Source organism: Lissotriton helveticus, chromosome 9 (assembly GCF_964261635.1).
Source record: "Lissotriton helveticus chromosome 9, aLisHel1.1, whole genome shotgun sequence".
Lineage (NCBI taxonomy): Eukaryota > Metazoa > Chordata > Amphibia > Caudata > Salamandridae > Lissotriton > Lissotriton helveticus.
Genome location: NC_136070.1, coordinates 672,919,312 through 672,944,243, shown reverse-complemented (window position 1 = coordinate 672,944,243; position 24,932 = coordinate 672,919,312). Strand labels below are relative to the sequence as shown.

Genomic DNA, 24,932 nt, shown 5'->3' with positions numbered 1-24,932 from the left:
ATCACCACCCCTTTTGAAAATATTTTGGCCACCATGAGTGTGGAAGGGTATGCTCAGACATGAGTTCCTTGCTCACTGCACCATCAGGATTCAAGCAAGCCGGGCCGAAGACGGCTGTAATGCCAGAAACCGGTCCCCGGAAGCTTGTTTCCTTTCCAGTGAAGAATTGGCTTGGTAGTTTGGTCTGCCCTGTTCCCATGATGCACTGGGCCAGGGACAGACTAATTTGCATATAGCCAGGTTCTGAACTGGGATGGTGCAGTGAGCTAAAAAATGGTGATGGATCTAGCCCTGATCTGTTGACTGGGTAGGAGTGTTCTGATTAACTCAGATACTCTGTCCATCACCACCCCCTTTTGAAAATAGCAATTTTCAATGAAGCCAGACTGGAAAACGTCAAGGAGATTATTGTCCATAATATGTAGGGAAAGCTGTTTCACAACACATTTTTCTGTGATTTTCGAAAGAAAAGGGAGGTTGGTGATGGGGCGGAGGTTGTTGAGGCCGTTCGCATCAGCTGAGGTTTTTTTTTAGAAGAGGGGTAACCTGTCCTGTTTTGAGGGCAACAGGGAGGGAGCCTTGACTGAGGAAGAGATTAACTAGCCTGGTCCAGTAAGAGAGAGTATGGGTGTAGAAATCAATGGTGATGTCACTAGGGATGGGGTCAGAAGAATGGTTGGAGGGTTTGGTTTCGAGGATGCATTTGAGGAGGTCATCTTCCGAGATGACGTCAAAGTTCTGCTAAGTGACTAAGGATTTTCGCTCCTCAATGGAGGTGGGGTGGGTGACCTGATCCACCAGTGATTTGACCTTTTCATCAAAGAATATAGTGAATTCTGCTGCTTTCTTTGTAGAATCATCAGGTTTGATGGTTAAGGGAGAGCAGTTTGGGTTTTTGATGAGGCCAAAATGTTTTTGGGCCTGTCTTTGGCTGAGTCAAGGAGGGATCTGAAATGTGATGATTTTTCATGGAAGATGTAGTTGTGGTATTTGGATCTTGCTGAACATAAAAGAGAGATATAGGAGGTGGATGGAGATTGCCTCCAATGTTTCTCTAAGATTCTAAGGTTCTTCCTTTCATCATAGAGAGCTTTATTGAACCAAGGTGCTGAGGGGGTGGGTCTTTTCCTTTTGAGTGGAGCAACATTATTGATTTCCACGGCAAGGACTGAGAGGCAATAGGAGGTGAGATCGTTGATATCCACGTTGGGGTCTAGTCTAGGAAGTGAACGCCTAGCAGAATTACATAGAGTGTCAAGGTCAATGTTTTTAGTGTTGGGGAACCAGGTAGAAGCTTTTAAGTTGGCCGAGAGTTATAATGTGCAATAGGTGAGAAGGGGATGAGGAAGTGGTCTGACCAGGCTACATGGATGGGGGAGCAATTGTAAGCAGGTCTGCTTTGGATATAACAAGGTCCAGAAATGAGCCCTTGGAGTGTGTTATTTCTAAGCAATGTTGGAAGAGATCATTGGCTGAGAGAACGGTGGCAAGCTTGTTGGCAGCCGAGTCTTCCAAAGAGCCCCAGTGGAGATTGAAGTCACCCAGGAAGATATGTCGGTCACTTTGAGAATATTTGTCACTGATGAAGTTGGTGAGTTCCTCCAAAAAGGAAGAGCTGTTACCAGGCAGGTGGTACATGGCATGGAATCTGAAGGGTGAGCTGTGATGTTCTTGAAGTTCTAGGGATAGGCATTCGAATGTACGGAAGAAGGTGGTAGGAAAGGCTATAATTTGAAGGGAGTTTCTGAAGATGATAGCGACACTGCCCCCTAATTTTGTCTGTTCTGTCATTTCTGAGGCTAGAGTAGTCAGTGGGTACCAGAAGATCAAACAAAGTATGAGAGGAGTCGTTAGACCAGGTCTCAGTGAGGAAGAACATATCAAGTTTGTGGTGGGTGATAGTGTCAGAAATTTCCAGTTTGTGTTTGATTGCAGATCTACAGTTGTGGAGCAAACAGTGCAGCTTTGACGCAACTGTTTTGGTGACGGGGGTGTTTGGGCTGGTAAGGGAGATAGGGAAAAGATTCTTGAATGAGGGTGCCCGGGAAGAAGAAGGCTGGTTAGTTCTGACAGAAAGAAGTTTTGAATAGTGAACTGAGTAGAATTATTAGGAGAGGATGAAGGAGGGGGAGTGACGTTGGTAGTCTTGTAGCTGCCCAGTAAGTTGGTGATGTCTGCAGAGGACAGCCTGTGGTTGGCTCTATTGGGGCGCGGGAGCAAGGAACTTCTCAGGAGGTTGTTAGGAAAGTGGGATATCTCAGCGCTTAAAAGTGAGATGGACGCTGCAAGCTAGTAAATGGAAGAGATGAGAGAATCAAGTTTATTTTCCAGGGATAGGAGGACTGAGCACGGAGTGTTGGGTGGCTCGATGGATAAGGGAGGGTGAGGGAGGATGGGGAGGGGTGGGGTAATGGGGGTATTGTGGAGCCAGGGTAGAAGGTGGGGTAAGATGGTGGTCGATAGGAGTGGATGGTGATACAGTGGTGTCAAGAGAGATATTTTTACTGGTGTTGAACAGAGGGGAAGAGTAGAGATCATAAATAGGAGAAGACAGTTGAGGAGTAGAGAGGGAGTGCGGGAGGTGGGGGAAGGAGGGGGATCAAATGAAGGTCAAAGGTACGGGGAGAAGAGAGGAGATGGGGCTGTACAGGGATGGAGAGAGGGGGGTCAAAGGAAGGCTAGAGGTATGGGGAGAAGAGAGAAGAAGGTGCTGGACAGGTACTGTAGGTCATGAAAGGTGAATGTAGGGGGACAGGCAACAGGTGAAGTGGGGGGGATTGGGCTAGATGGTATAGATAATATATATGTTTAGATAATATTGCCTTCTTCAATTTTGTTAACTGTATTACATAGCATGATGGAAGTAAAGTACTTTCTCACTCATGAAAAAACTCTGGCTGGGCAGTGTTCTTCTGACTACTATGAATGCTTTATTGAGTGCTGCATTTCTAACACCATGCCACTGACCCTGGTAAGTCATGGACTGCTCAGCTTCGCTACCCCGAGGTACAAGTGCTAGAGGGGTGTACTTGGCGCTCAATTTTGGCTTCTGCAGTAAGTTAAAGCTTCAGCACACCAGTGTCTCCCATCTGAACAGTTAAATTTCAGTAACCCCAACCTTGTGAAACAGTTCGAGCAACGGAATAACAATCAAGTCAAATGTAATTGATTTGTAAGCGGTAGTGGCAGCTAAGGCTCGTTGACATTATGTTCCTCCTTTTCCAAGTGAGCAGAAAGCCACCATAAGGACGAATAAGTACACAGTACAATATTTCTCAAATTGCATCTGAATTCATCTGATTCTCTGGGGTCAGCAGCTCCAAACTAGGGGGAAACCGCACATATAAAGGGAGAAGGCTGCAGTCTGGCCCACTGGGTGAAATGGCTTGTGAGCCCACAGGAAAAGACAGCGAGTACTCACGGCCTATTAAGGTCTCTCAAAGCAGCCAACACACAGGTCAAATAGATGTTGGATCTCTGTAAACAACATCAAGGTCAGGGGATGGAAAACAATAAAATATGGCCCCAGGTGGGACTGAGCTCATCAGGACGTCAACGGTTGGCTTACCTGAACCTTTTGATGTTGGTTTCTAAAGCACCTATCTTTTATGAGGGAGGGGAGGACTTCTAGCTAATGTGTCTGCATCTCTAGACTCCTAGGGCTTCGAAGCGTGAAGTCACTCAGTAGCAATAGGGCAGGGCAGCAGAGCTTGAGGAGAGTCTTCAGGCTTATTCACAGCAAATGGGACAGAGCAGCACTCAGTTCCATGTTCGGGGAGGTCTATTCTCGAAACGTCCACGCTGTTCTGCTCAATGTCAGTGTAGATTTGACTCAGGTTGGAGTGTGGGCCGAGTTGGTATCTTAAATTCCGCACAGCAGGTGTGTAACCCAATGCAGTACATCCTTCCAGTTAGAAAATCCAACCGGTGAGGTTGCAGCAGACTTTCCGTCTATAGGCTGGCCTATTGGAGGGGCCTCATTACCAGCATCTCAGAATGCAGTGTGGTGGCCACTGCTAACGTGCAGCTGACCATGGACAGTCTTCATGGACAGGCCGGCTTGATAGGCCTAGTGTGTTTGTATCACATAGGTTCTAGAGACAAAGGATACATGCAGAAGTAGTGGCGGAGTCGTGGCTGTCCTTGTTGTTTCGCTGTGGGCAGCATGCATCCTCCACCCCGTGCCCTTTAGGTAGAAAACAGTGTTCCTGATCAGCTGAGGAATTCTATTGGCAGGTCCCCAAATATGACTGGTAACTGCCGTGTATGTGCACATTTTTCTTTCTTCGTAATCATTATTGCAGTAACCAGGTACAAAATGTTTGCAAACATTCAGAAATCCTGAAGTGCTATTATTGGTCAACAAATACTGTATTCAATTTAGAAAATAAGTCATTAGGCGTGACCCCAAAAGGTAGGTGTTTCACCTCAATATTAAGAAGGACCTGTGCATTAGAGGTTGAGGGGTCTGCATCCCCAAGGCTACAGGCTGGCGAGACCTATGGAGAATATCCCTAATCTCAGGGGAAAACAGAGTTGTCCTTACAGACTATGATGAACTGGATGAGTTGTTTGATCCGTCCATTGGGATTAGGCCCCCACAAACTGTAGCAAAAAGGAAAAAATGTAGTTAAAACTCAGGCCAAAGAAACTATCAGGGGTATGCTGCAGCTGCACAGATGACCAGGGTCAGTCATGTCAGAATTATCTATAGACAGGACTGAATTTTGAGAACTAAATAAGGCAACACCTAGAGCAGTTGTTTTCTTCCTCGTTTATTGGGTTAGTTTCCCTATTTGGGTGGAGCCTATGACCTAAGGACACAGCCTGCTGCACCTCTCTTTCCCCCTCTGCACGCCTCCTCTTTTCGCTCCTCTTCACCCTCTCGCTCATCCTCCCCTTTTCCCCTGACCTTTCTTCTCCTTTTTCATTATTCCTCCTCTCCTCCCTCCTGCTTCTCTCTTTCCTCACTACCTCTCTAGTTCTTCCCTCCCCTACCTTCTCCTCACCTCTAGCTCCCCCTGTCTCCCCTCCTTTCTTTGCCAAACTTACTTCAAGCACCATTCAGTCCTTTCATGCCTTCACTCATTCCCTGGCCTTTTACCCCATCCTTCCCTCCTGTAGCCCTTCCCTTCGCTTCCACATCTGGCTCCCTTCACATTCACTTCCGGCTGCTGTATCTCCCGTTCTCTCTTTTCTTCTCTCTCCCCTTCCTCTTTTTCATTCACCCTCTATCGCCTCTAATCTCTTCATACCTGGCGTTTCTTTTCTTCATTCACTACTTCCCCCCTCTGGCCCATCCCACCTCCTTCCCATCTAGCTCCCCGTCGTCCACTCCTTCCCACCTCGCTCCCTCGCGCCTCTCGCTCCCCACTTCTTTCTCGCCTCCAATGCCTTACCTCCTTCCTGCGCCCCTCCCTCCCTAGCACTTCCCTCACCCCATTCTTTCCCTCCTCCACTCTTCCCTCCCTCCCCTTATCCCTCTCTTCCTCTTATTTGATGTAACCTCTTAACTTTCATCCCCAACATTCTTCTAGTATTCATTTTACCCTTCCCTTGCTTTCCCCCACCAAACATTTACAGTATTTCCACTATTCTCTTCACTTCCCTCTCATTCATTCATGTTTAGATACTGTAAGACCTTGCATCGTAGCTACTGGTAATATGTAAAGTGCATCTACACCCTTTGGTGCCTTCGCACTATGTAAAACTGTTAAATAAATAAATAAATAAATAAATAAAGGGCAGCGCAGTTTTATGAATTACTTTCATTTAGCCTTTAATCTTACTTATATGTGATCAAATAATGGTTAGTGATTACCAAACAGAATAAATGTAGGAAGGCAGTACCTTTCCAAAGTTGAACTTCAAGTAATATGCTACAAAGAAGGACGTAGCTAAAACATGCCCCCTCCATGAGGCATCCTTGCGTTCATGTTTACAGAAGCAATGTGCTGCCCGGCACCAGCTCCTGCAAATCCATGTGACATGGCTTTGGGAAGTAGCCATCATAGAAGAGGGGTCAAATATATTTAGTAGCAGCGAGGCATACAAGAAACATCTTGGTATGCAGTAAAAGCCCCAGAGACCTCCTTGTAAGAGCAATTTCCACATCAGATGATGGTGTCAAGAAAACACCACAGGTCATATTTCCTCTTCTTACTTGAACGAATTTCACATTTTCAGGGTATTGGTTACCTCTTCAACTCTACTTCAGAGAGTATTTGTAAATATACCACATTATATCACATGCAATATATATTATAACGAAAACATTGTATCCACTACACTGCCCACAATTACATCGTTAAGGTAAGTAGAGCTAAGGAAATTAAATGGATACTTCCCATGAAGATGTAGGGAAACAATATGTTTATAGATTGATATTGCTGGTTTCCATATAGGGACAAATGACTGTTAGAAAGTACACTGAAAGGACCATTTTTGGTTTATGTGGAAGTCAGAAACGATGGAGAAAATGTGTTGCGTTGGAAAATTGAAAAGAGCCCAAACCTCAGTGATATTAGTGGCAACAGTAATAGCTTCTAAGAAATCAGGCTATCGTTGAAGAACTGCATATCACACTAAAATATAGGTTCTCTCTGATGCAATGAAAATATGGATAAAATAGTTGTCAGGTCCCATTGTGGAAAGGGTTTCAAAATGTGGTGGCTGCAGTCCATATTCACTCCGGTCGAGGGGGCTTCTCGAGGAAATTGCTAGAGGATCCAATGTCTTGTGGTTCAGGGACTAATGCATCTACTCCAGGAATCACTGTTTGACCTCATTATAGCCGGTTCAAGTCCCATCAGGTGCATTATGCCTTTCATCTTTCTGGGGTCTTCATCTTACCAAGATTAATACAGTAACTACCATTGAGTTGTATAGCAATAAAGATCAGTGTTTAGCCTTGATAAAAGCAAGGGGTCAACACACGCTTTACAAATGTACGCTATATTATGCTATTAGTGAGTATGGCTGTATGTGCTCCTGAGTGACCTTGGCAGAAGGTTCTCATAAGCGAGTGTGCACTGAAACTGGCTTCAGTGTATGAGTTTGGGGTGCTCCTCTGTAAGTAAGACGACGTCCTCGTCAAGCAGTGTGGTAGGAGTATTCCTCACAAGAGTAGCCGGATGTTCCTTATTTGGTCTTGTACTCCTTAAAGAGGGTTGTGAGGGTTGTAGGAGTGTTCATCAGTGAGTCAGTGCTACTCAGTGTAAGTGCTGGGGTGCTTCTTAGTGTGTGTGGTGAAGGTGCTACTCATTCAGCGAGACTGAGGGTCCACCTCAGTTAGAGAATCTTCAGTGAGAGTGCTTGTACCTCAGTGAGTGTAGTGGAAGCTGCTTCTCAGTGCGTATGGCGATGGATGCTCCATAGTGAGTGTGTGCTTGGTATGGGTGGTGAGGGACCTTCTTTTGAGGGTGCGGGAGAGCTCTTAAGATAGTGTTATGGGAGTGCTCCATATTGAGTGCAATGCGATGGTCCCCTTTGAGTCTCTCAGGGTGCTCTTCACTGAGTCTGGTGTGGTCCTCCTCTTTGGGGTTGGTGGCAGAGCTTCAGAGTCAGCCTGTGAGGATGTGCTCTGTACTGTGTGCAGTGGGGTGTTCCTCAGAGAGTCTCTGCCAGGTGTGCGCTTCATTGATACTGATGGAGGTCATTCTCTTTCGGGGTGAAGGGAAAGGGTCACAGTGTTTGTGTTTGGAAATGCTCCATATTGTGGGCAGTGGGAGGCTTCTCATAGGATATATGGTGGGGACAGCCATTGGTAATGATCTGAGAGCATGCTGGGGAGCAGGGGCGCAATTAGAGGCACATTTTGGGGGGGCTAAGGAAAAATTTCTGGGGGGCTGAATCTTCTAGCAATAGTTAGAGTGGAGCTGCAGGGGCTCTAGAAGGTGTGAAAAAACAACCAACTCCTCATTTACAAGCAAATGGTCTGTTAAAGACCTGTGAAGTACTCGGGTGCGGCTGTGTGTGTGCCCGGGAAGCTGTCTCATCCCGGGCTGACACACACGACGGGGGGGGGGTGCTGCAGCCCTTTGATCCTAATGGTCGTTGCGCGCCTGCTGGGGAGCGACACACTCAGTGTGGTAGAGTGAAACCAAGCATTTGTTCTGGAGTGTCTCCCAAGGAGTGTAGTGGTTTGCTCCTTGGTGAATACAGTGGAAAGTCCATGGGCTTCTAAATCAGTCTTTTGAAGGTTTTATTTAGTGAGTGTGGAGATTACTATTCTTGGGTTTTGTATATATGTAATATTTTATATATTTGCCTCTCTCTTACTCTCCACAAGCTTTAGCAATCCATTTCCCGTAGGTTAAATTATTGCTCCAGTAGTACGTATTTGAGATAGTGAAATTGCATGGATGCATAATGTACTCTACTGTAAAACAAAAGTAAAGTGCATAATGCTGCAGCAGGTAGGGACAAGACCTGACTTAATATATCTGGTCCTCCTTCTGCCGTATATAACTTGTTAGCTGTGTAAATACAAGAAAGGGACTTACTAGAAACAGTCAAGCCACTAAACCACTAAATATTTGCTGAATATGTTAAGTAAAAATATATTGAGCCTCTAAAATTAAAAAAATATTTTTCGAGCATCTTTACATGTTCTCTGTTATCCAATAAAATAGATAAACATTTTCGATAGTCAGCATTATTTTGCATGCTGGAATAGTCAATTCAATACTTTTAAAGCAAAATTGAAACTTCAAGTCCGAGAACATTCCGTGATGTTAAGTCAGGACTAGCTGAAAGTGTCACTGAAGTCGTCCACATGCTAATTATTTTAAGCACTAGCATTTACTATTCCAATGACCGGAGTAACTGTAAATGTGTATCACGCACATTTCTATTCTAACACCCTCGGAACATGATCGCACTATATAAACCGCATAAATACAATTTATAAAATATAATAGTGTTTTACGTACATATCAGATATGTTCGTTTTGAGTACTACAGCGCAGGGTGTCGGGTACTTATTCCTGAAGTTGTGAGGAAAGCATTTCACAGCTTCAAAAGGCAGTTTGAAACTTCCTTTCTGCTTCCAGACATGCACTTCAAAACACTGCAATGATTATTTGAAAGTTGCCGGTAAAAAGCGTTCTTCTAAAGGCCGCATATGTCGATTTATAGCCTCCATTTCACTGATTTGATTAGTGCTTTATTAAGGGTTGCTTTGTCGCCAAAAGTACCAACCTGCGAGTTATCAACATCCATGGGGAAGCAGATCCAATGTTTAATGGCGCTCTGCGGGGGGAAAGCAGGAGAGGCATAGCATAGAAGGCGAGTGCGGGGTCTCAAGGTCACCTTGGTGTGCTGTGTCACCTTAGATGTCACCCTGGAGCTCCTGGCTATTAGTGACACGGTGCTGCGAGGCCCACGCGCCCTTCCTCTACACGTGAGGGAGGGCCAATCAGCCTGCCCTGTGCAGCACGCGGGTGAGTTGTGCAGTGCAAGGTATGGCAAGAAAGGGAAGGGATAGTTACAATTGTTTTGACAGCTCCCCTTTACATTTCTCGTCTTGCCTTCTGCTGTACAGCCCCGTAGGCGCACCGGAAGAGGGGATGGACAGGCATCCAAAGCTCAGCTCGTGTTATACCCGAGAGACGAGAAGGACCTCGGGCCGAGCCAGAGTAAACACGTGGCTCGAGTCTTTTCTAGCTCGCACAACGCTAATACATACACACTCGAACTATACAGTAAGAACAGAAACGGAGCATGAGCGGAGACCACAGGGTTGAACATTGCAAGGCAGGGAAGGGTTGCAAGGGGAGTCATTTTTATTTTTATTTTTTTAATTTAAACTAATTTCAGACTGAAATCAGACTGAAATCAGAAGATGTTATTGTATAGTTAATAAAAACCATTACAAAAGTGAAGGTACATTAATTTAAAATTCATTAAAAAAAACATTAAAAAGTATTTAGATTCATAGAATGTCTGATTGAAACTCACTACATCGACCAGCTTTATATTAATTCTATACAAGAATTGGTCTTTTTTCAGAAATTGAATGTCAGTGTGAAAGGGGAGTAGTATGCAGCGAGCTCGGGGGGTATTTTATCAAAATGTTTTAATATCGACCAGCACTTCTATCGACTCCACAATATCAACTATCAACATATCAGCTAAGTAAGTAGATCAATACTTTCCCTAAATATGCTTGTGATGACAATATGTTTGCAGCCAATATTATAGTGTTGGTATATGTGGCGTTCGATCTTATTACCTCAATATTGTGACATACAACCACTCCAAACAGCCTTCTCTCCTCAGTCCAACCAAGTATGTCCCTGACCCCCCTCCAAGCACCCTTTCCTGTCATCAGACAATGGTACACAATTCTTCGGTAGAGGCACCATTGCTGAACATTAGTGATGCAGTAAAGCTTCAGATTGCTTATTTATCTTCCAAAACATCTATCTTTGTCTTTTTGAATTATTAATGTTCACACACTTTTATTATTGTAACATTCAGTCTGCTCCAAAAAGAAGCCTGTTCGCTTGTTAGCAGCAGAAAGCCAAAGGTGCTCGATGAACTCGGAAGGACAAATGGCAGATGTTGAAGGTCATGGCACCAATTTCAAACAGTACCCATACCTGACCCCTCTCCTGTATGCATTATTTACGGTTGGTACAGTTTTCATTTAAAAACCAAAGGGGATGATGGACGGAGCGTTGCCGGGCTTGCTTGAATCCAGTGGCAAAGTGAGCAAGGGATTCACGTCTGAGCATACCCTGCCAACTTAGGGCGAACAAAGAAAAACCAAAGGGGATGATGAACGGAGCGTTGACAATACAAACACTCACCCCGAGTCAATTGATCTGTGTTTAATCCATCACCGTTCTTTAGCTCACTCCGCCACCCCAGTTCAGACATGGCCATATGCATATCAGTCTGACCCTGTGCCTCATGGGAACAGTCCAGCCCGAACTGCCAAGCCATGTCTTCCCTGGACCGGAAACAAGCTTTCTAGGACCGGTTTCTGGCATTACAGCCGTCTTCAGCCAGGTTTGCTTGAATCCAGTGGCAAAGTGAGCAAGGGACTCACGTCTGAGCATACCCTGCCAATTTATGGCAAACAAAGCGGTACAAAAGGGGGTGGTGATGGACGGAGCATCTGAACAAATCAAACACTCACACCCAGTCAAAATACCTGGGTTTAATCCATCACTGTTCTTTAGCCCACTCTGCCACCCAAGTTCAGTCATGGCCATATGCAAATCAGTCTGACCCTGTGTCTCATGGGAACAGTCCAGCCCGAACTGTGTTTCGCACGGTTTTCATTTAGGCAAACTAATGACAAGCACACCCTATCCTCATCAGACAGCACCTTATCTTCTGCTCTTGCGGCCCAGTCTTTGTTGGCTCTTCTGTCTCTTGCTTCTGTATCGAGCTTCATCTCTTATGTAGTGCCAGGATTTTCATTTTCCTCTCTCTTGTGTCTGGATGGGCAGCTCTTCCTTTCTCCGCTGTATCCAGATCTCTATTGCCTCTTCATTTTCTTGTGGCTGGATCCTCATTGCTCCCTTTCTCTCATGTCTGGAAAGTTATCACTGTTGTCTCTTAAACTGCCATTCTCCAGTACCTCATGTTCGCTGTCCCACCCTCTTGCAGGAGGTACCATTCTCCTCCTCCTCCTCCTCCTCCTCGGGGTAAGTCTGCTGGATCCTAGAATCCCTTGGTACCCAGCAATCGCATCCTCTCGCTTTTTTTTTGGTTCTCATTTCATGTTCTTTCTATCTTGTGTCTGAATCACAGATGTCCGCTATCTTCTGCATCTAAATCTGCCCCTCCCCACTCTTGTTTATGGATCTTCACCTCCTCCGCTCTATTATATCTGGATCCTCATTGCATTATGTGTCTCTCTCTCTTCCTCATCTCGCTCAGTGCTGCTTCTTCCATCTCGTTTCAGGATCACCTTCACCCCACTCTCACATGTCGGGATGTATATCTCCCCTTCAGTCTTGCATCTAGATATTCATGTCTTAAATCTGAATCGTCTTCCCTTCTTTTCTTCTGTTAGTATCTTAATCAGGCTTGGCTTTTACAATGAACTGCAGCGGCCAGCACTCGACAAAAATGCTGTTTTAACTGTTGAGTGGAAACCATCAATAAGTTATGAGTTCCGACAAAAAAAGATGAAATCTGAAATGCATCAAATTAATGCCGGAATTCTTCTTGAGCACTGTTTAGCTGTGGTACTTCAACCGAGAGATTAGTGCCACTTGCTTTAGATACCCGCATGAATGCACCTTTTGTACCAAGACCTTTGTTTGACTGGCACAGGGGTAAGAAGATGCGTTAAAGGCCCTGGGGAAGCAGCTGCAAAGTAGAATACATACATATGTGTGCATGTGATGAAAAACAAGCCACAGTTTATCAATCTCGGCAGCAGAAGAAGTTGAAAATCAGAAAACAAGTGTCTGAACAAAGCATGCATAACGCCACATTGTGAAGTAATATCAATCTTTGCAGGAAGAATGGCATGCCAATGAGAGGGAAGATCGCCGATGATGGAAAGGTGAAGGTAATTTTAAAAAGCTCCTCTGAGATAAACCCACTACTCAAAGAACATTTAGCTCAGGGGTCACAGAATGAGCTGCACGGTTATGCTAAAGCGTCTAATGGGGCTGCTGACCCAAAGGAAGACTCTGGAGCAAGTGGAAACTGACAGGTTCTTCAGTTACATTGCAGATGACATGCTGACAACGGAGTCAGATGGCTCCAGCTCAGAGGCATCCATTACAGGTCTGGAAGGGCTGGTTCCATGCTATTTAGATCAGTTGGATGTAAATGTATTTTACGTGGATATCTTAAAAATCTGATGCTGATCTGAGCCTCCATGACGCATACATTGGGCATCGTTGCTATAGATTTGATCGACTGAATGGAGTGTACAGTAGAATCTGATCTTTTTTCCCAATGCACCATTCACAGATTGTAAAGACGATAAACTCAAAATCGCACTTTCACAAAATAGCTCTAGCTCGTTTATGTTCCACTGAAGGAGTAGCTAACATGTTTTAAAGCTGCAGACAGATCGCTCTGGGCTTGAAAGCCAGTGTATAACAGGATATATGTATATTTAACCCCTTCGGTGCTGATGACGGCTCCCGGTCGTCATCAGTTACGGTGGGCGTGTGCTGATGACGGCCGGGAGCCGTCATGACCACGCCCGCGATCGGAATGTGCCGCACAGGCGCAGAATTCCGGCCACAGCCAGGGGGTTAAAAGAGCTAAGTGTGTTCATTCATCTCCCATGTGAATATAAAGACAGAGAGATAAAGCTCTAGGGAGAGCCTTGACAGAACGTGGGACCCCACCATGGATGATCCAGCTGATTCATTAAGATGCTTCAAAGCCAAGTATTTTGGCCCCGGTTATGCCCTGTGATGTATTGAATGCGGAGATCTGGCATCTGGAATTTCCAATACCAGTAAGAATCTTCACATGCAAGTTACTTCTCTCAGAACTGGAAAATCGTGCGGAACAGGAATTAATGCCCGGAATTCGCAAAATATTTATTTGACACATTTATTACCTGCTCTGCGTTGGTAAGTGTATGTAGGGGGTTGGTGTAATTAATAAAGAAATTGAATCCACTCACAGGAGATTGGTGACAGAAGATGGATGATCTTGGGTTGGATGTGTTTCCTACATAGGTGGGAAGCACATTGTGTTTCTTAAATACCCCTCACACACCAAAAAGGCCCTTGGTGTCATGCTTCCTTCATCATAGGGGTCTTCGCGCCCCTCTACGGAACGCGGCGTGCTACTAACCAGCAGATACATGAAAACACTGATGTTTCCACTATGTGTAGTGTGAGAGGGGGTGAGTGGTAGGGTCAGGAGTGGCTAGTGAGTGAGTGTTAAAAAATATCTAGCAAGTGAGGAGTAAAAAGAATTTTAATAGGCCTCAGTGCCGGTATTGTTAAAAAAGGTGAGGTGGAGGCATGATGTATTAATGTACAAAACCTCCTGCATGTGTCAACATGTTTCGAAGCGTGCTTCTTCTTCTTCAGGACGGGTACCTAGATCCCTACCCTACTCACTTGTTCAGTGTGATACCATCTGTACCCAAGAAATACTATGTGTAGGATTAATGAATAAATGTTGAAAAATATGCCTATTGTTGTCAAATTGTACTGCGAAAAGGTAATACCTTTGTATCAATTTGCTGTCCAGAAGCCAAAGGCGTCATGAGCCTTAAGAAAGGTGGGGACCCTGTGCTATTTGCACTGTCAGTCAGGATACTACCTCGCTTGATTGTCCCCTCTGCGGCTCTGTGATCGCAAATTGATACAAAGGTATTACCGTATTTTCTGGCGTATAAGTCGACTGGGCGTATAAGACGACCCCCTACTTTTCCTTTAAAATATAGGGTTTGGGCTATATTCGCTTACTCATAAAATGACCCCGGCGTATAAGACGACCCCCAATTTTTGAAAAGATTTTCAAGGGTTAAAAAGTCATCTTATACGCCAGAAAATACGGTACCTTTTCGCAGTACAATCTGACCCCCCCGGACCCCGACCACAGTTCTGCGACTGCATCGCCGACTTCGTCAGCACACATGCCCTCGCCGCCATGGACTACATCCTCCTTGGGGACCTGAACTTCCACCTCGAGAATAACAACAACACCAACTCCACCACCCTGATCGCCAACCTCGGACTGAGACAACTCGTCACAACACCCACCCACTCCGCCGGACACACGCTTGACCCCATCTTCTCCACAAGCCCCAACGTCTCCTTCAACCACTCCACCGAACTCCACTGGACCGACCATCGCTGCATCCACTTCACCTACCATCAACATTTTCTTTCGAGACAGCAACCTTCCCGGAGAGCTGGATGCACGCCGAGATCAACGCCTTACTCAAGAAACCCAAGGCGGCCCCCAAGGACCTCAAGAACTTCCAGCCCATCTCCATGCTCCCTTTAACGGTGAAGGTCATCAAGAAGACCGTCAACAAACAACTGACCCACTACCTCGAGGAGAACAGCATCCTGGACCCGTCCCAGTCTGGGTTCTGCAGCAACCACAGCACCAAAACTGACCTCATCGCCACCACCGATGACATAAGGACCCTGCTAGACAAAGGAGAAACCGCGACCCTCATCCTCCTAGACCGGTCAGCCGCCTTCGACACGGTCTGCCACCGCACACTATGAACACGCCTCCACGACGCTGGGATCCAAGAGAAGGCCCTGGACTAGACCACCTCCTTCCTCTCCGGCAGAACACAGAGCGTCCGCCTCCCCCCTTCCGCTCCGAAGCAACCGAGATCATCTGCGGCATACCCCAAGGCTCATCCCTCAGACCAACGCTGTTTAACATCTACATGGCATTGCTTGCCCACGTCGCCCGACTACACAAACTCAATATCATCTCTTACGCCGATGACACCCAGCTGATCCTTTCCCTCACCAAGGACCCCCACACCACCAGAACCAACCTCCATGAAGGAAAGAAGGCAGTCGGCGAATGGATGAGGAACAGCCGACTAAAGCTGAACTTGGACAAGACGGAGGTCCTCATCCTCGGATCCACCCATTCGGCCTGGGACAACTCCTGGTGGCCAACCGCACTGGGAACAGCTCCAACACCTACCGACCACACACGCAAACTGGGGGTCATCCTCAACTCCACCCTCTCCATGACCAAGCAGGTTATTGCCGTCTCTTCCTCCTGCTTTAACACCCTCTGCATGCTCCGCAGGATCTACAAGTGGATCCCCACCGAAATGAGAAGAATGGTCTCCCAGGCCCTTGTCAGCAGCAGGTTGGACTACGGGAACGCCCTCTACGCAGGAGCCTCGGCCAAACTCCTGAAACGGCTTCAACGCATCCAGAACGCCTCTGCACGCCTGATCCTCGACATCCCTTGCCGCAGCCACATCAGACCCCACCTGAGAAACCTGCACTGGCTCCCCATCAACAAGAGGATAACCTTCAAGCTCCTCACCCACTCACACACGGCACTCCACAACACTAGACCAGCGTACCTCAACAGACGACTCAGCTTCTGCACCCCTAGCCTCCAGCTCCGCTCCGCCAACCTCGCCCTCGCCACAGTCCCCCGCAACCGAAGAGCGACCTCCGGCAGCAGATCGTTCTCCCACCTCATCACCAAGACCTGGAACACCCTCCCCACCCACCTATGGCTGACCCAAGACCTGCTGACCTTAAGGAGACTCCTCAAGACCTGGCTTTTCGAGCAGTAGCAGAACTCCCCACCCCCAGCGCCTTGAGACCCTCAGGGGTAAGTAGCGCACTTTATAAATGCTATGATTGATTGATTGATTGATATTTATAGGGGGCTGGTGTAAGGCAGGGGGTGAAAGGTGGACAGGGTGTTAGAGGCAAGGGGAGAATGTTGGCTAGCAGGAGAGGATTATTACATGACTACCAAACGGGCAGGGCAGAAATGCAGCTCTTTCTTAAAGTGGTTTTACTAGTTGGATTAACCACCTGGTAACATTGGGTCCTTGCTCCAAAACATCGTTAATCTGGATACCGGAAAAAATGGCCCACCCCATGACTGAGGACTAGAATGCTGCACTGGTATTTTACTTTAGTCACCACATCATGGTGGCCTTGCTATTCATTAGGTTCAACAATAATGCTGAAGGTTATTTTTCTTGCAACTACCAAGTTTGATTTCCTTACTATTTTGGTTAAAATGAGTCCATGTCTATCATTCCCAAAGCTTCTTCACTTGGCATTAAAAGCAGTGCTTTAGTTGTTAAAAAGGGATTCCGTTCCCAAAATCTTTTCTTAGGAGTCCTCCATCTTTGCTGCTGAATGCCGGGATTGCTGAATGCCAAGGCTTCCTAGTCTTGATGTCACCTCATACCTAGTTCTTTCACCACTCTTCACTTCCTGTTTCTTTTTATCTCTATTTTGCAGGTTCTTTCTTTTTCATTTCTGCTTCCTTCCTTTGTTACTGTTCTCTATCTTTCTCTTGTCCTTCTTTCTGTTTTTCAGCCTTTCTTTCTCTTGCTTGTGCATGTGTGCCAGTGTCACCCACTTGCACAAATTAAACACTGTCTCACAACACACGACATTGTCTTGATCCAAGTACAAGAACTCTCAACTGTTGTTGCAGCCCCAGGATGAAATACAGAGGATGCTGACAGAGGATTTCCCATGACCTAGTATAAGGTGAGGCTTATAGGAAGTTTTGCATCAGTGCGGGAGTCCGTGCCTCAGCTGTGTTTGAAGAAACCTCGGGAAAGCAATGTTAGTGCATCAAAGCTGAAGGATTCCTTTGCGAAACATATTTACACCACATTTCTGGATGAGATCATCTAAAAAGTGACTCTCCGACTGATTGACAGCCTGTCATGTTGCCTTGCATAGTATTTGATATCAAATAAATTACATGGAGGTGATATTGAGGGCTGGGCCATGGTTGTGTATGAGACGTGTAGATGGGAGCTTTCCGATTTTCATTACTGGGTTGTCTCACCCATGAGAATCTTCAGTCTGAGTACCCTTCAGGCTAACCCACCACTGTCTGCGTTAGATGTCAGCCCTCAAAAAGTATAAACATTGGACTTCAGTTTCTGGTTATTCCTTCTCTCTTGCTGTCTCTGCTTCTGTAAGGACACATCTTATTTATTAACATGCTTATTTTATAGTGCAGACCAGGCCTTGAGGGTGTCAGAGCCATATACAGAAAAGGCAATCGCTGCAGTGCTACATTGTACTTTATTGTATTGCTGCATTTATATAGCACTTGCTTGCTACATGGGTAGAATGGATACATGCTTGCCTCCATGGGTAGAAAGCTACAGTGTGTAGGGAGTGTGGTTGTAAGACGTTGTCTTTGTCTTGATCATATGTGGGAAGTGTTTCCATGTCATGCGTGATCACCGCCGAGGTGCATGCAAAAGCTGTAAAACATGATCAGTCAAATAACAGATCCGTGGTGTTGTGTGAATACGGTCTCTGACAGCGCCATTCTCCTTCAGGTTTGTTCTCCTTCTCTGCTCTCTGCTCGCCTCTAAGATCCATATGTGTACCCTTCCTTCCCCCACACCTCGTTAACCTGTGCCTGGTGTGCCTGATCCTACTTACCCCCTCCCCCACACACGTTCACCCTGTCCTCTGGAGCACTAAAGCCTCTTCATTCCCAACCCAATACCAGAATACCCTTGGCACATGTTGTAGTCTTGTTGCTGGTGGATCTGTCACTACCGCTCTCTTAAACGCAGAGTGATGTAGCAAGGCCCATGGCTCTTCGTACACCCCAGGGGGTACATAGTCATGCCCTTTGACCCCCGAGCAGAGTAACGAGGGCTGGAGCATTTTTGGTGACTTGGGGAGAGTCCTGCAGCAGCAGCGTCCTCGTGCCATTGCAGCTGAATGTCATTACTGTTCTCTTTGTGACACACATCTCACACTCCTAGGTCGATCAGGCAAACGTGTTTAGTCGGAGTCAATGTGGGAAGCTAATACGGGGAGCAATGGGGGCTGAATAAAATGATCAATAAAAGATTCAGAGACGGACTGAAGGAGACGAGGATGCAAGCATTTCGCCATGGGCCCTAATGCAAGAAAAGAATATGTCCCCGTGCACCACAACTGGGTAGAAAGGGCCAATCACTGGGTCCCCCTTAAACCAGATGCCATTGCAGTATCTGCAATTCCAATAGCTAGGTTTCCTAGCAGAAGCACACCACGGAGAACAGGCAAGCCAGAGAAGGATCAGAGACAACCCAGTAATGAAAATCGTAAAGCTCCCATCTCCACGTCTCATACACAACCATGGCCAAGCCCTCAATATCACCTCCATGTAATTTATTTGATATCAAATACTATGCAAGGGGAAACATCCTTTACAACATCACTTTTACAACGCAGTGCTATTACAACGCAGGTTTTACAACGAAAACCATTACAGCGCATTGCACTGGGGGGCTCTCTAGGATAGGGAATAGATTTAATTTACTATCCAACACCTTCCCTAGTGTCCACAGGAACTGGAGTTGGAATAGTAAATTAAACTATTCACTATCCAGCACCCCAAAGCGCTATGCGTTGTAAAGGTTTGCGTTGTAAAAACTGCGTTGTAACAGCATGCGTGGTAAAAGCATGCGTTGTAACGTCATACATCCCTATGCAAGGCAACATGACAGGCTGTCAATCAGTCGAAGAGTCACTTTTTAGATGATCTCATCCAGAAATGTGGTGTAAATATGTTTCGCAAAGGATTCCTTCAGCTTTGATGCACTAACATTGCTTTTCCGAGGTTTCTTTAAACACAGCTGAGGCACGGACTCCCGCACTGATGCACAACTTCCTATAAGCCTCACCTTATACTAGGTCATGGGAAATCCTCTGTCAGCATCCTCTGTATTTCATCCTGGGGCTGCAACAACAGTGGAGTGTTCTTGTACTTGGATCAAGCCAATGTCGTGTGTTGTGAGACAGTGTTTAATTTGTGCAAGTGGGTCACACTGGCACACATGCACAAGCAAGAGAAAGAAAGGCTGGAAAAACAGAAAGAAGGACAAGAGAAAGATAGAGAACAGTGACAAAGGAAGGAAGGGGAACCTGCTTGCCCATGCCAATGATGCTCCGCCACTTCCATAATGGCTGGCTGTTTGTCTCAGTGTGCTGGTCTGGAAGTTCGCCGAAGATGGAGACCCAGCTCAGATCTTGCTCGTGGTAGGCATTATGTCTGCCTTGTAACAATGGGTAAATGCACGAGAGTTACTTCCTGTGTGCCTGTGTCATGTCTCGTTCCTCACTGACGAAGCCTAACAATACTGACACTTTCTGGGATTGCTAGCTTTCCTGTTGCCTGTGCACCCTTCTGAAGGGTGGCTCCCTGGCAGTTTAGGATGCATTGTTCCTATAAAAATGGTCAGTATTGATTAATCTATGTTGGACATCAGTCTAGAGGGGCACAGGGGGTGAAAAAAGAAAGCTTGGAATGCTAGCCAGAGTAATTACCACTGGTTTAGACCAGTGGTTCTTAACCTGTGCTCCTAGGACCCCTGGGGATTTGTGATGCCTATTGGAGGGTCCGCAACTGTGTTACCAAATTAATTTATATTAAAAAAAGAATACAGTAAAATTAATAAAGTATATAGAAATAAAGCAGCAAAATTGAAAATGTGAAAAAAATTCTATATTTGATTGTGAATCTAACGAAATATTTCAATCATTGAACATTTGTTTGGTGTATACTTGTTTTTGTATTTTTGTGGATTGTTTTGAAGTTCAAATCATAGAAATTGGTTAGGGCAGGAGTCTCCAGCCACTCTGATTCATGAGATATAATATTACCACTGACACAGTAGAGAAAACTAAAGGCGTAAAGAGAGAAATAATCATGACAGAATAGAAGGAGGAGGTAGTATATGTGGCTTTTTGTTCAGGAGGACATGAGCGAGAAGTACAAATTAACAAATTGTTTCACTTGGGGAGAGAATGTAGCCTTGCTGCAAGAGTGGTCGACTTTGAAGATGGGGAACTGGGTTCGAGTCTCTGCAACAACGCTCAACATCCTGTGATTGTGGGTAAATAACTGAATCTCCCTGAGCCTAATAAAAATACAATTATGTGTCCATCTGTAACGAAAATAGTGCTCATGTAAAGCGCTCTAATACCTGATATCTTCGGGTCAAGTTTGCGCTATATAAAACTCTTAAAAAGAAAAACATGAAAGATCGGAGTAAAATTTGATTTGCCGTGTGGGCAGCAGTAAATGAAACTTAACACAAAGAAATCAGTGGTACAGACTAAGCACAGTCAACGTTATGACCTCAACTCTCATCATTGAGTAATACTACAGCCTTTTCTACATAAGGAATTCTGCTGCTCATTTGGTAAATAACTGTGCTCTATAAACTCTTTAATAAATAATAAAGTCAGTGCTGAAACTAAGTGTAATCTACTGCCCTACAGTAGACAGGGAAATGCCAGACCGCATGTGCGCAATAGTCTTTGACTGTCACCCATATCAACACAACTATGCACCTGCGGCAGTGCCGAAGTCCAAGCCTTGATTGACTTATACCACGGTATCTGCAGCCTCCTCCTGCCCTTCCACCTCATTGTCCTTGTATAATAAAAGAAACAGGAATATACATAAGATTAAGCCACGCTTACCTTCACTGCAGAACTTGCCCTGGAAGCCGGTCAGGCTGCAATCACACTGGATCTCACTGTTGAGTACAGAGCAAACCCCTCCGTTTTGGCAGGGGTTCTGCTTGGAGCAGAGGTATTCCATGTCATTGCGGATGCCCTGGCTACCCAGCATTGTGGGGGGCATGTTGCCCACCTTCAGATTGGCTAGCAGTCCCTGGAATGGCAGCTCATACTTCACAGTGCTCAACGTCAGGGCTGAGAGTCTCACATCAGCTGGGATTCCACCCACAAATAAATCACTGACCACCGACATGTCCCGTCGCTTGGACTTCACTTCAGCTGAACGAGTCTCGCCATCCACCTTAAGTGTGGTCTCGCGGAATTTGCGGGTCAGGAGGGCCATGTGCCAGCGGTCATCGTTTATCGGCGTTTCCAGGTATATTGTGGCGGGTTCGGCACAGGAGATAGTGAAACGCAGGCGCAAACGACCTTCAACAATCTGTAGCTCAAGGAAGTCACAATTGCCTCCATCATCCAAATAGAGGACTAGGGCCCTGGAGACATTCGTCCTGATGCTGAAGCTCAACTCCCCAATTGAGCCTGCCTCCCATCGGGCATAGCGAGCCCACTGCCCCGTTCCTCCACTAAATTCTAGGGCAGTCCCTGGTCCTAACAACCCCACCAAAAATAGAATGCTCAGCATGGCTGACTGAATCTTGTTGGAAGCAGCCATTATTTTGACCAGCAACCACAACAGGAAGGAGCAACTTTGCAAATGGCCTCCCCTCTCAGATGTTCTTAGATGTCACCATTTATGCTTATCACGACAAAGAAGGCTCTGGTGCCTTAAGAAATGTCCTGCCGCAGCAGTGTCTGCAGGGAGAAGAACAAACATTCAACCAGAGAACGAGTGGGTTCAACTGACTGCCTCAGTCCAACCCCATGGATGAATTGTGCAAAAACTGTAGGCTTTACTGTCCTCAAGTATGGCTGCAGCAGGAGAGGCTGGGAGCCTTACACAGCCCCAACAAGCCTGAGTGTAACTGGTGACTGTGTCATAAAATTGCCAACGAGTGATCAGACACCAACTGTTTTGAAAAGAGAAGAGAGGTAGAGGTGGTGGCCGTTTCCCTTGAATATGGCAGCTGAAGTCTCCTGCCAAGTTACTGCAGCGATAGATCAATAAGTTGAAGGCCCAGAGTTGTGTTCTATGTTTTTTCCCAAGTTTACTTTGCAATTGGCTGCTGTAGTAGTTCCTCCTATCCTTGGCTTTCAAAGAAACTTGTAGGATCTCAGGGTCGTAGGTTCATTTGCATGGACCTGGGAAAACAAACAGAGAAAAGAAACATTATAATTAGAGTGCTAAATTCTAAATTAACCTTTTTCCTAAAGAGACCTTCTTACAGTTTGCACTGATTATACTCTTCACATAAACAGTTTGTAAAATCGATATTGTTAGCAATTTAATTGATTCAAATCTTAGCGTTTCCTTTTGAATGAAATGTATATTTTTTCTTGAACACTCGGAAGTTCACACGAGGTTTTACTTATAACAGAGGGCTCTATTTAAGTAGCCAGACTGATCCAACTAGACAGTAAAATATTTCCCTTTGACGCCTCAGAAGAAAAACAAGACACAGTTTATCCTCGCCATTTTCATTTATACACATCTGTCCCAACATCTGTCCCATACACCAAGGTGACACCACCGGTACTAAACCTAGACGATGGATAGAAGCTATTCATGAACAGCATAAAAGTCAAACATGTTCAGTGAATGATAGAAATCAAGTGGTGGTAGCAGTAACACTTTTTCACTGCAAAAATAAATAAATTGGAAATTTTATGTTTTGCTTGCTGTAAAATAGAGTTTCTTTATGGTTTTACTACAACAAAAAGGTACATTTTGCAGAGCTTTGCATTACCGGATGATGGCTACCTTGCCAGCCACATCATTTTAATACCTAGTACTGGGTGGATAATGATGGCTCTTCAGGGCAAACTTTTCTTGCCACCGTGCCCCTGTGTATGCAATGTAAGATTCCCTGATGTTACTAGAGAATGTTTAGGAGCCACATACAAGCCATAGACTAATATACAGGCGCAATCATGGAGAATCCCGAAGCTGCTCAACCCTGCCTAGAATAGGATTTTTTTTTACATCCACAAATTTTTTTTTTACATCCACAAATGTATTGCCATCTCAAACCAGTCTCCTACTGGTATGTTGTGTGACTTCGAACACCGGGTATGCCCTAGTGTTGAATTTTCATGTAAGATATCGGCAAATACAATTGGGGAAATATCAGGTTATTTTTCACGATATTTACAAAATGTTGTAAAAAAAGTTCACGATTTGGCACATGCGTCCCACTGACTCCACCAGTGCGCACATTGCTAGGTTGGAAGGAGAGGCTGACAATATCTGTTAACTTCCAATACTGCTAGCCTGCATTACAAGTGCATGAACTGTAAGATGGGAAGACCACACTGGAGATTTCCAATAACCTTCAAAAGCTACTTTCCCAGGTGCAAATTTGCAAGGTACCAAAAAAAACGACATGTGAAAAGGTTATATATTTATAACACTGGTGTGTCAATATTGCATTTTTATGCAATTTGTGTGGGAGTATCCCCAACGCCAAATGAGAAATGTACACTTCCTAAATAATGCATTAACTTTAGGAGTGTGCAAATCAGTCTGCTGAGGCAGCCCATTTCATGAGGAACAGGCAAAGTAGCAAAAAAACAAATGGTGTGTCCCATGAAAACCTATGAAAAGCAAAACCCGTCTGGACAGATCTTTAGTTTCCAGGCAACAGAAATTAATGACTGTTAATCCTATTATCTTACTGTGAAAAAAAGATTATAAGTGGAAGAATAAGATAAGAAGATGTAGGTGTGTTGGAGTCAACATACACAACTCAAGGGAAGAGGTAATATCATAGTTATTTTATTCTTTGAATCAAAATATAATGTACACAAAAAATCTAATCTTCATCAATTCATTAAGAAATCATACATTACACTTGCACATGTACATTGAAGCCTCAAGGTGTGGAAAATTACCACAAGATAATAAAACACATACAGATTTTAATCAAGAGAGGATTTTTTTTAAGGACTAATAACTAATGAATCACATATAACTAGTCAATAAATAACCTCTTAAACAGTGTCCATGCAAATCCACCCAAACATTTTAAAGAGTAGACTGGATGTCACAAAAAAGGTAAACTAGCTAAGTAAATGAAAAAGATAAATTTAGAGAGAAAGTAAATTCAAATGCTTAATGGGTGCTGTTCAACACTCAGGGCCTCATTAGGATGGCGGTTTTTCCGCATCCTCCGGGCCGGCGGAAGTGTCCGCCGGCCTGGAGGATGCGGAAAAACCGCGGCGGAGACTCCAAAGACCCACCGCCAAATTAGGATGGCTGGTGGGTCTGGAATTCCGTCCGCCGCTTTTCCGCCGCGGTCGGCTTCCGACCGCGGCGGAAAAGCTATAACATGGCAGGCGGTGTCTATGAGACACCGTCCGCCATATTATGATGTTGGTGTAAATATGCTTTTCCACGGCGGCTTTTCCGCCATGGAAAAGCATACGGACATTCACTTTGGGGGCCCGTTGCGGGCCCCCTGGGTGAATGGGGGTGCACATGGGGGGTACCTATGGTACCCCCCTGCATTTGCGTACACAAAGCAGCAGGAACCGTGCGGTGCCTGCCGCTTTGTGCATGTAAATGCAACACATGCATTTTTAACATTGCGGCGGGTGCAGCTTGAAGCTGCACCCGCCGCAATGTTAAAAATAGAGGAT

The 24,932-nt window shown here is 45.4% G+C and overlaps 1 protein-coding gene across 9 annotated transcripts in view; it reads right to left on the bottom strand.

Annotated features, from left to right (window-relative positions):
* NRXN2 (neurexin 2) overlaps positions 1–24,932 on the bottom strand; it is a 2,155,080-nt gene that overhangs the window by 1,732,845 nt on the left and 397,303 nt on the right. For all 9 annotated transcript variants that reach the window (XM_078660761.1, XM_078660766.1, XM_078660765.1 and 6 more), the window contains exon 3: positions 21,138–22,436. In XM_078660761.1, coding sequence (XP_078516887.1) covers positions 21,138–21,849 — 712 coding nt within the window. In that variant the 5' untranslated portion in view covers positions 21,850–22,436. The remainder of the gene's footprint in view (positions 1–21,137; positions 22,437–24,932) is intronic.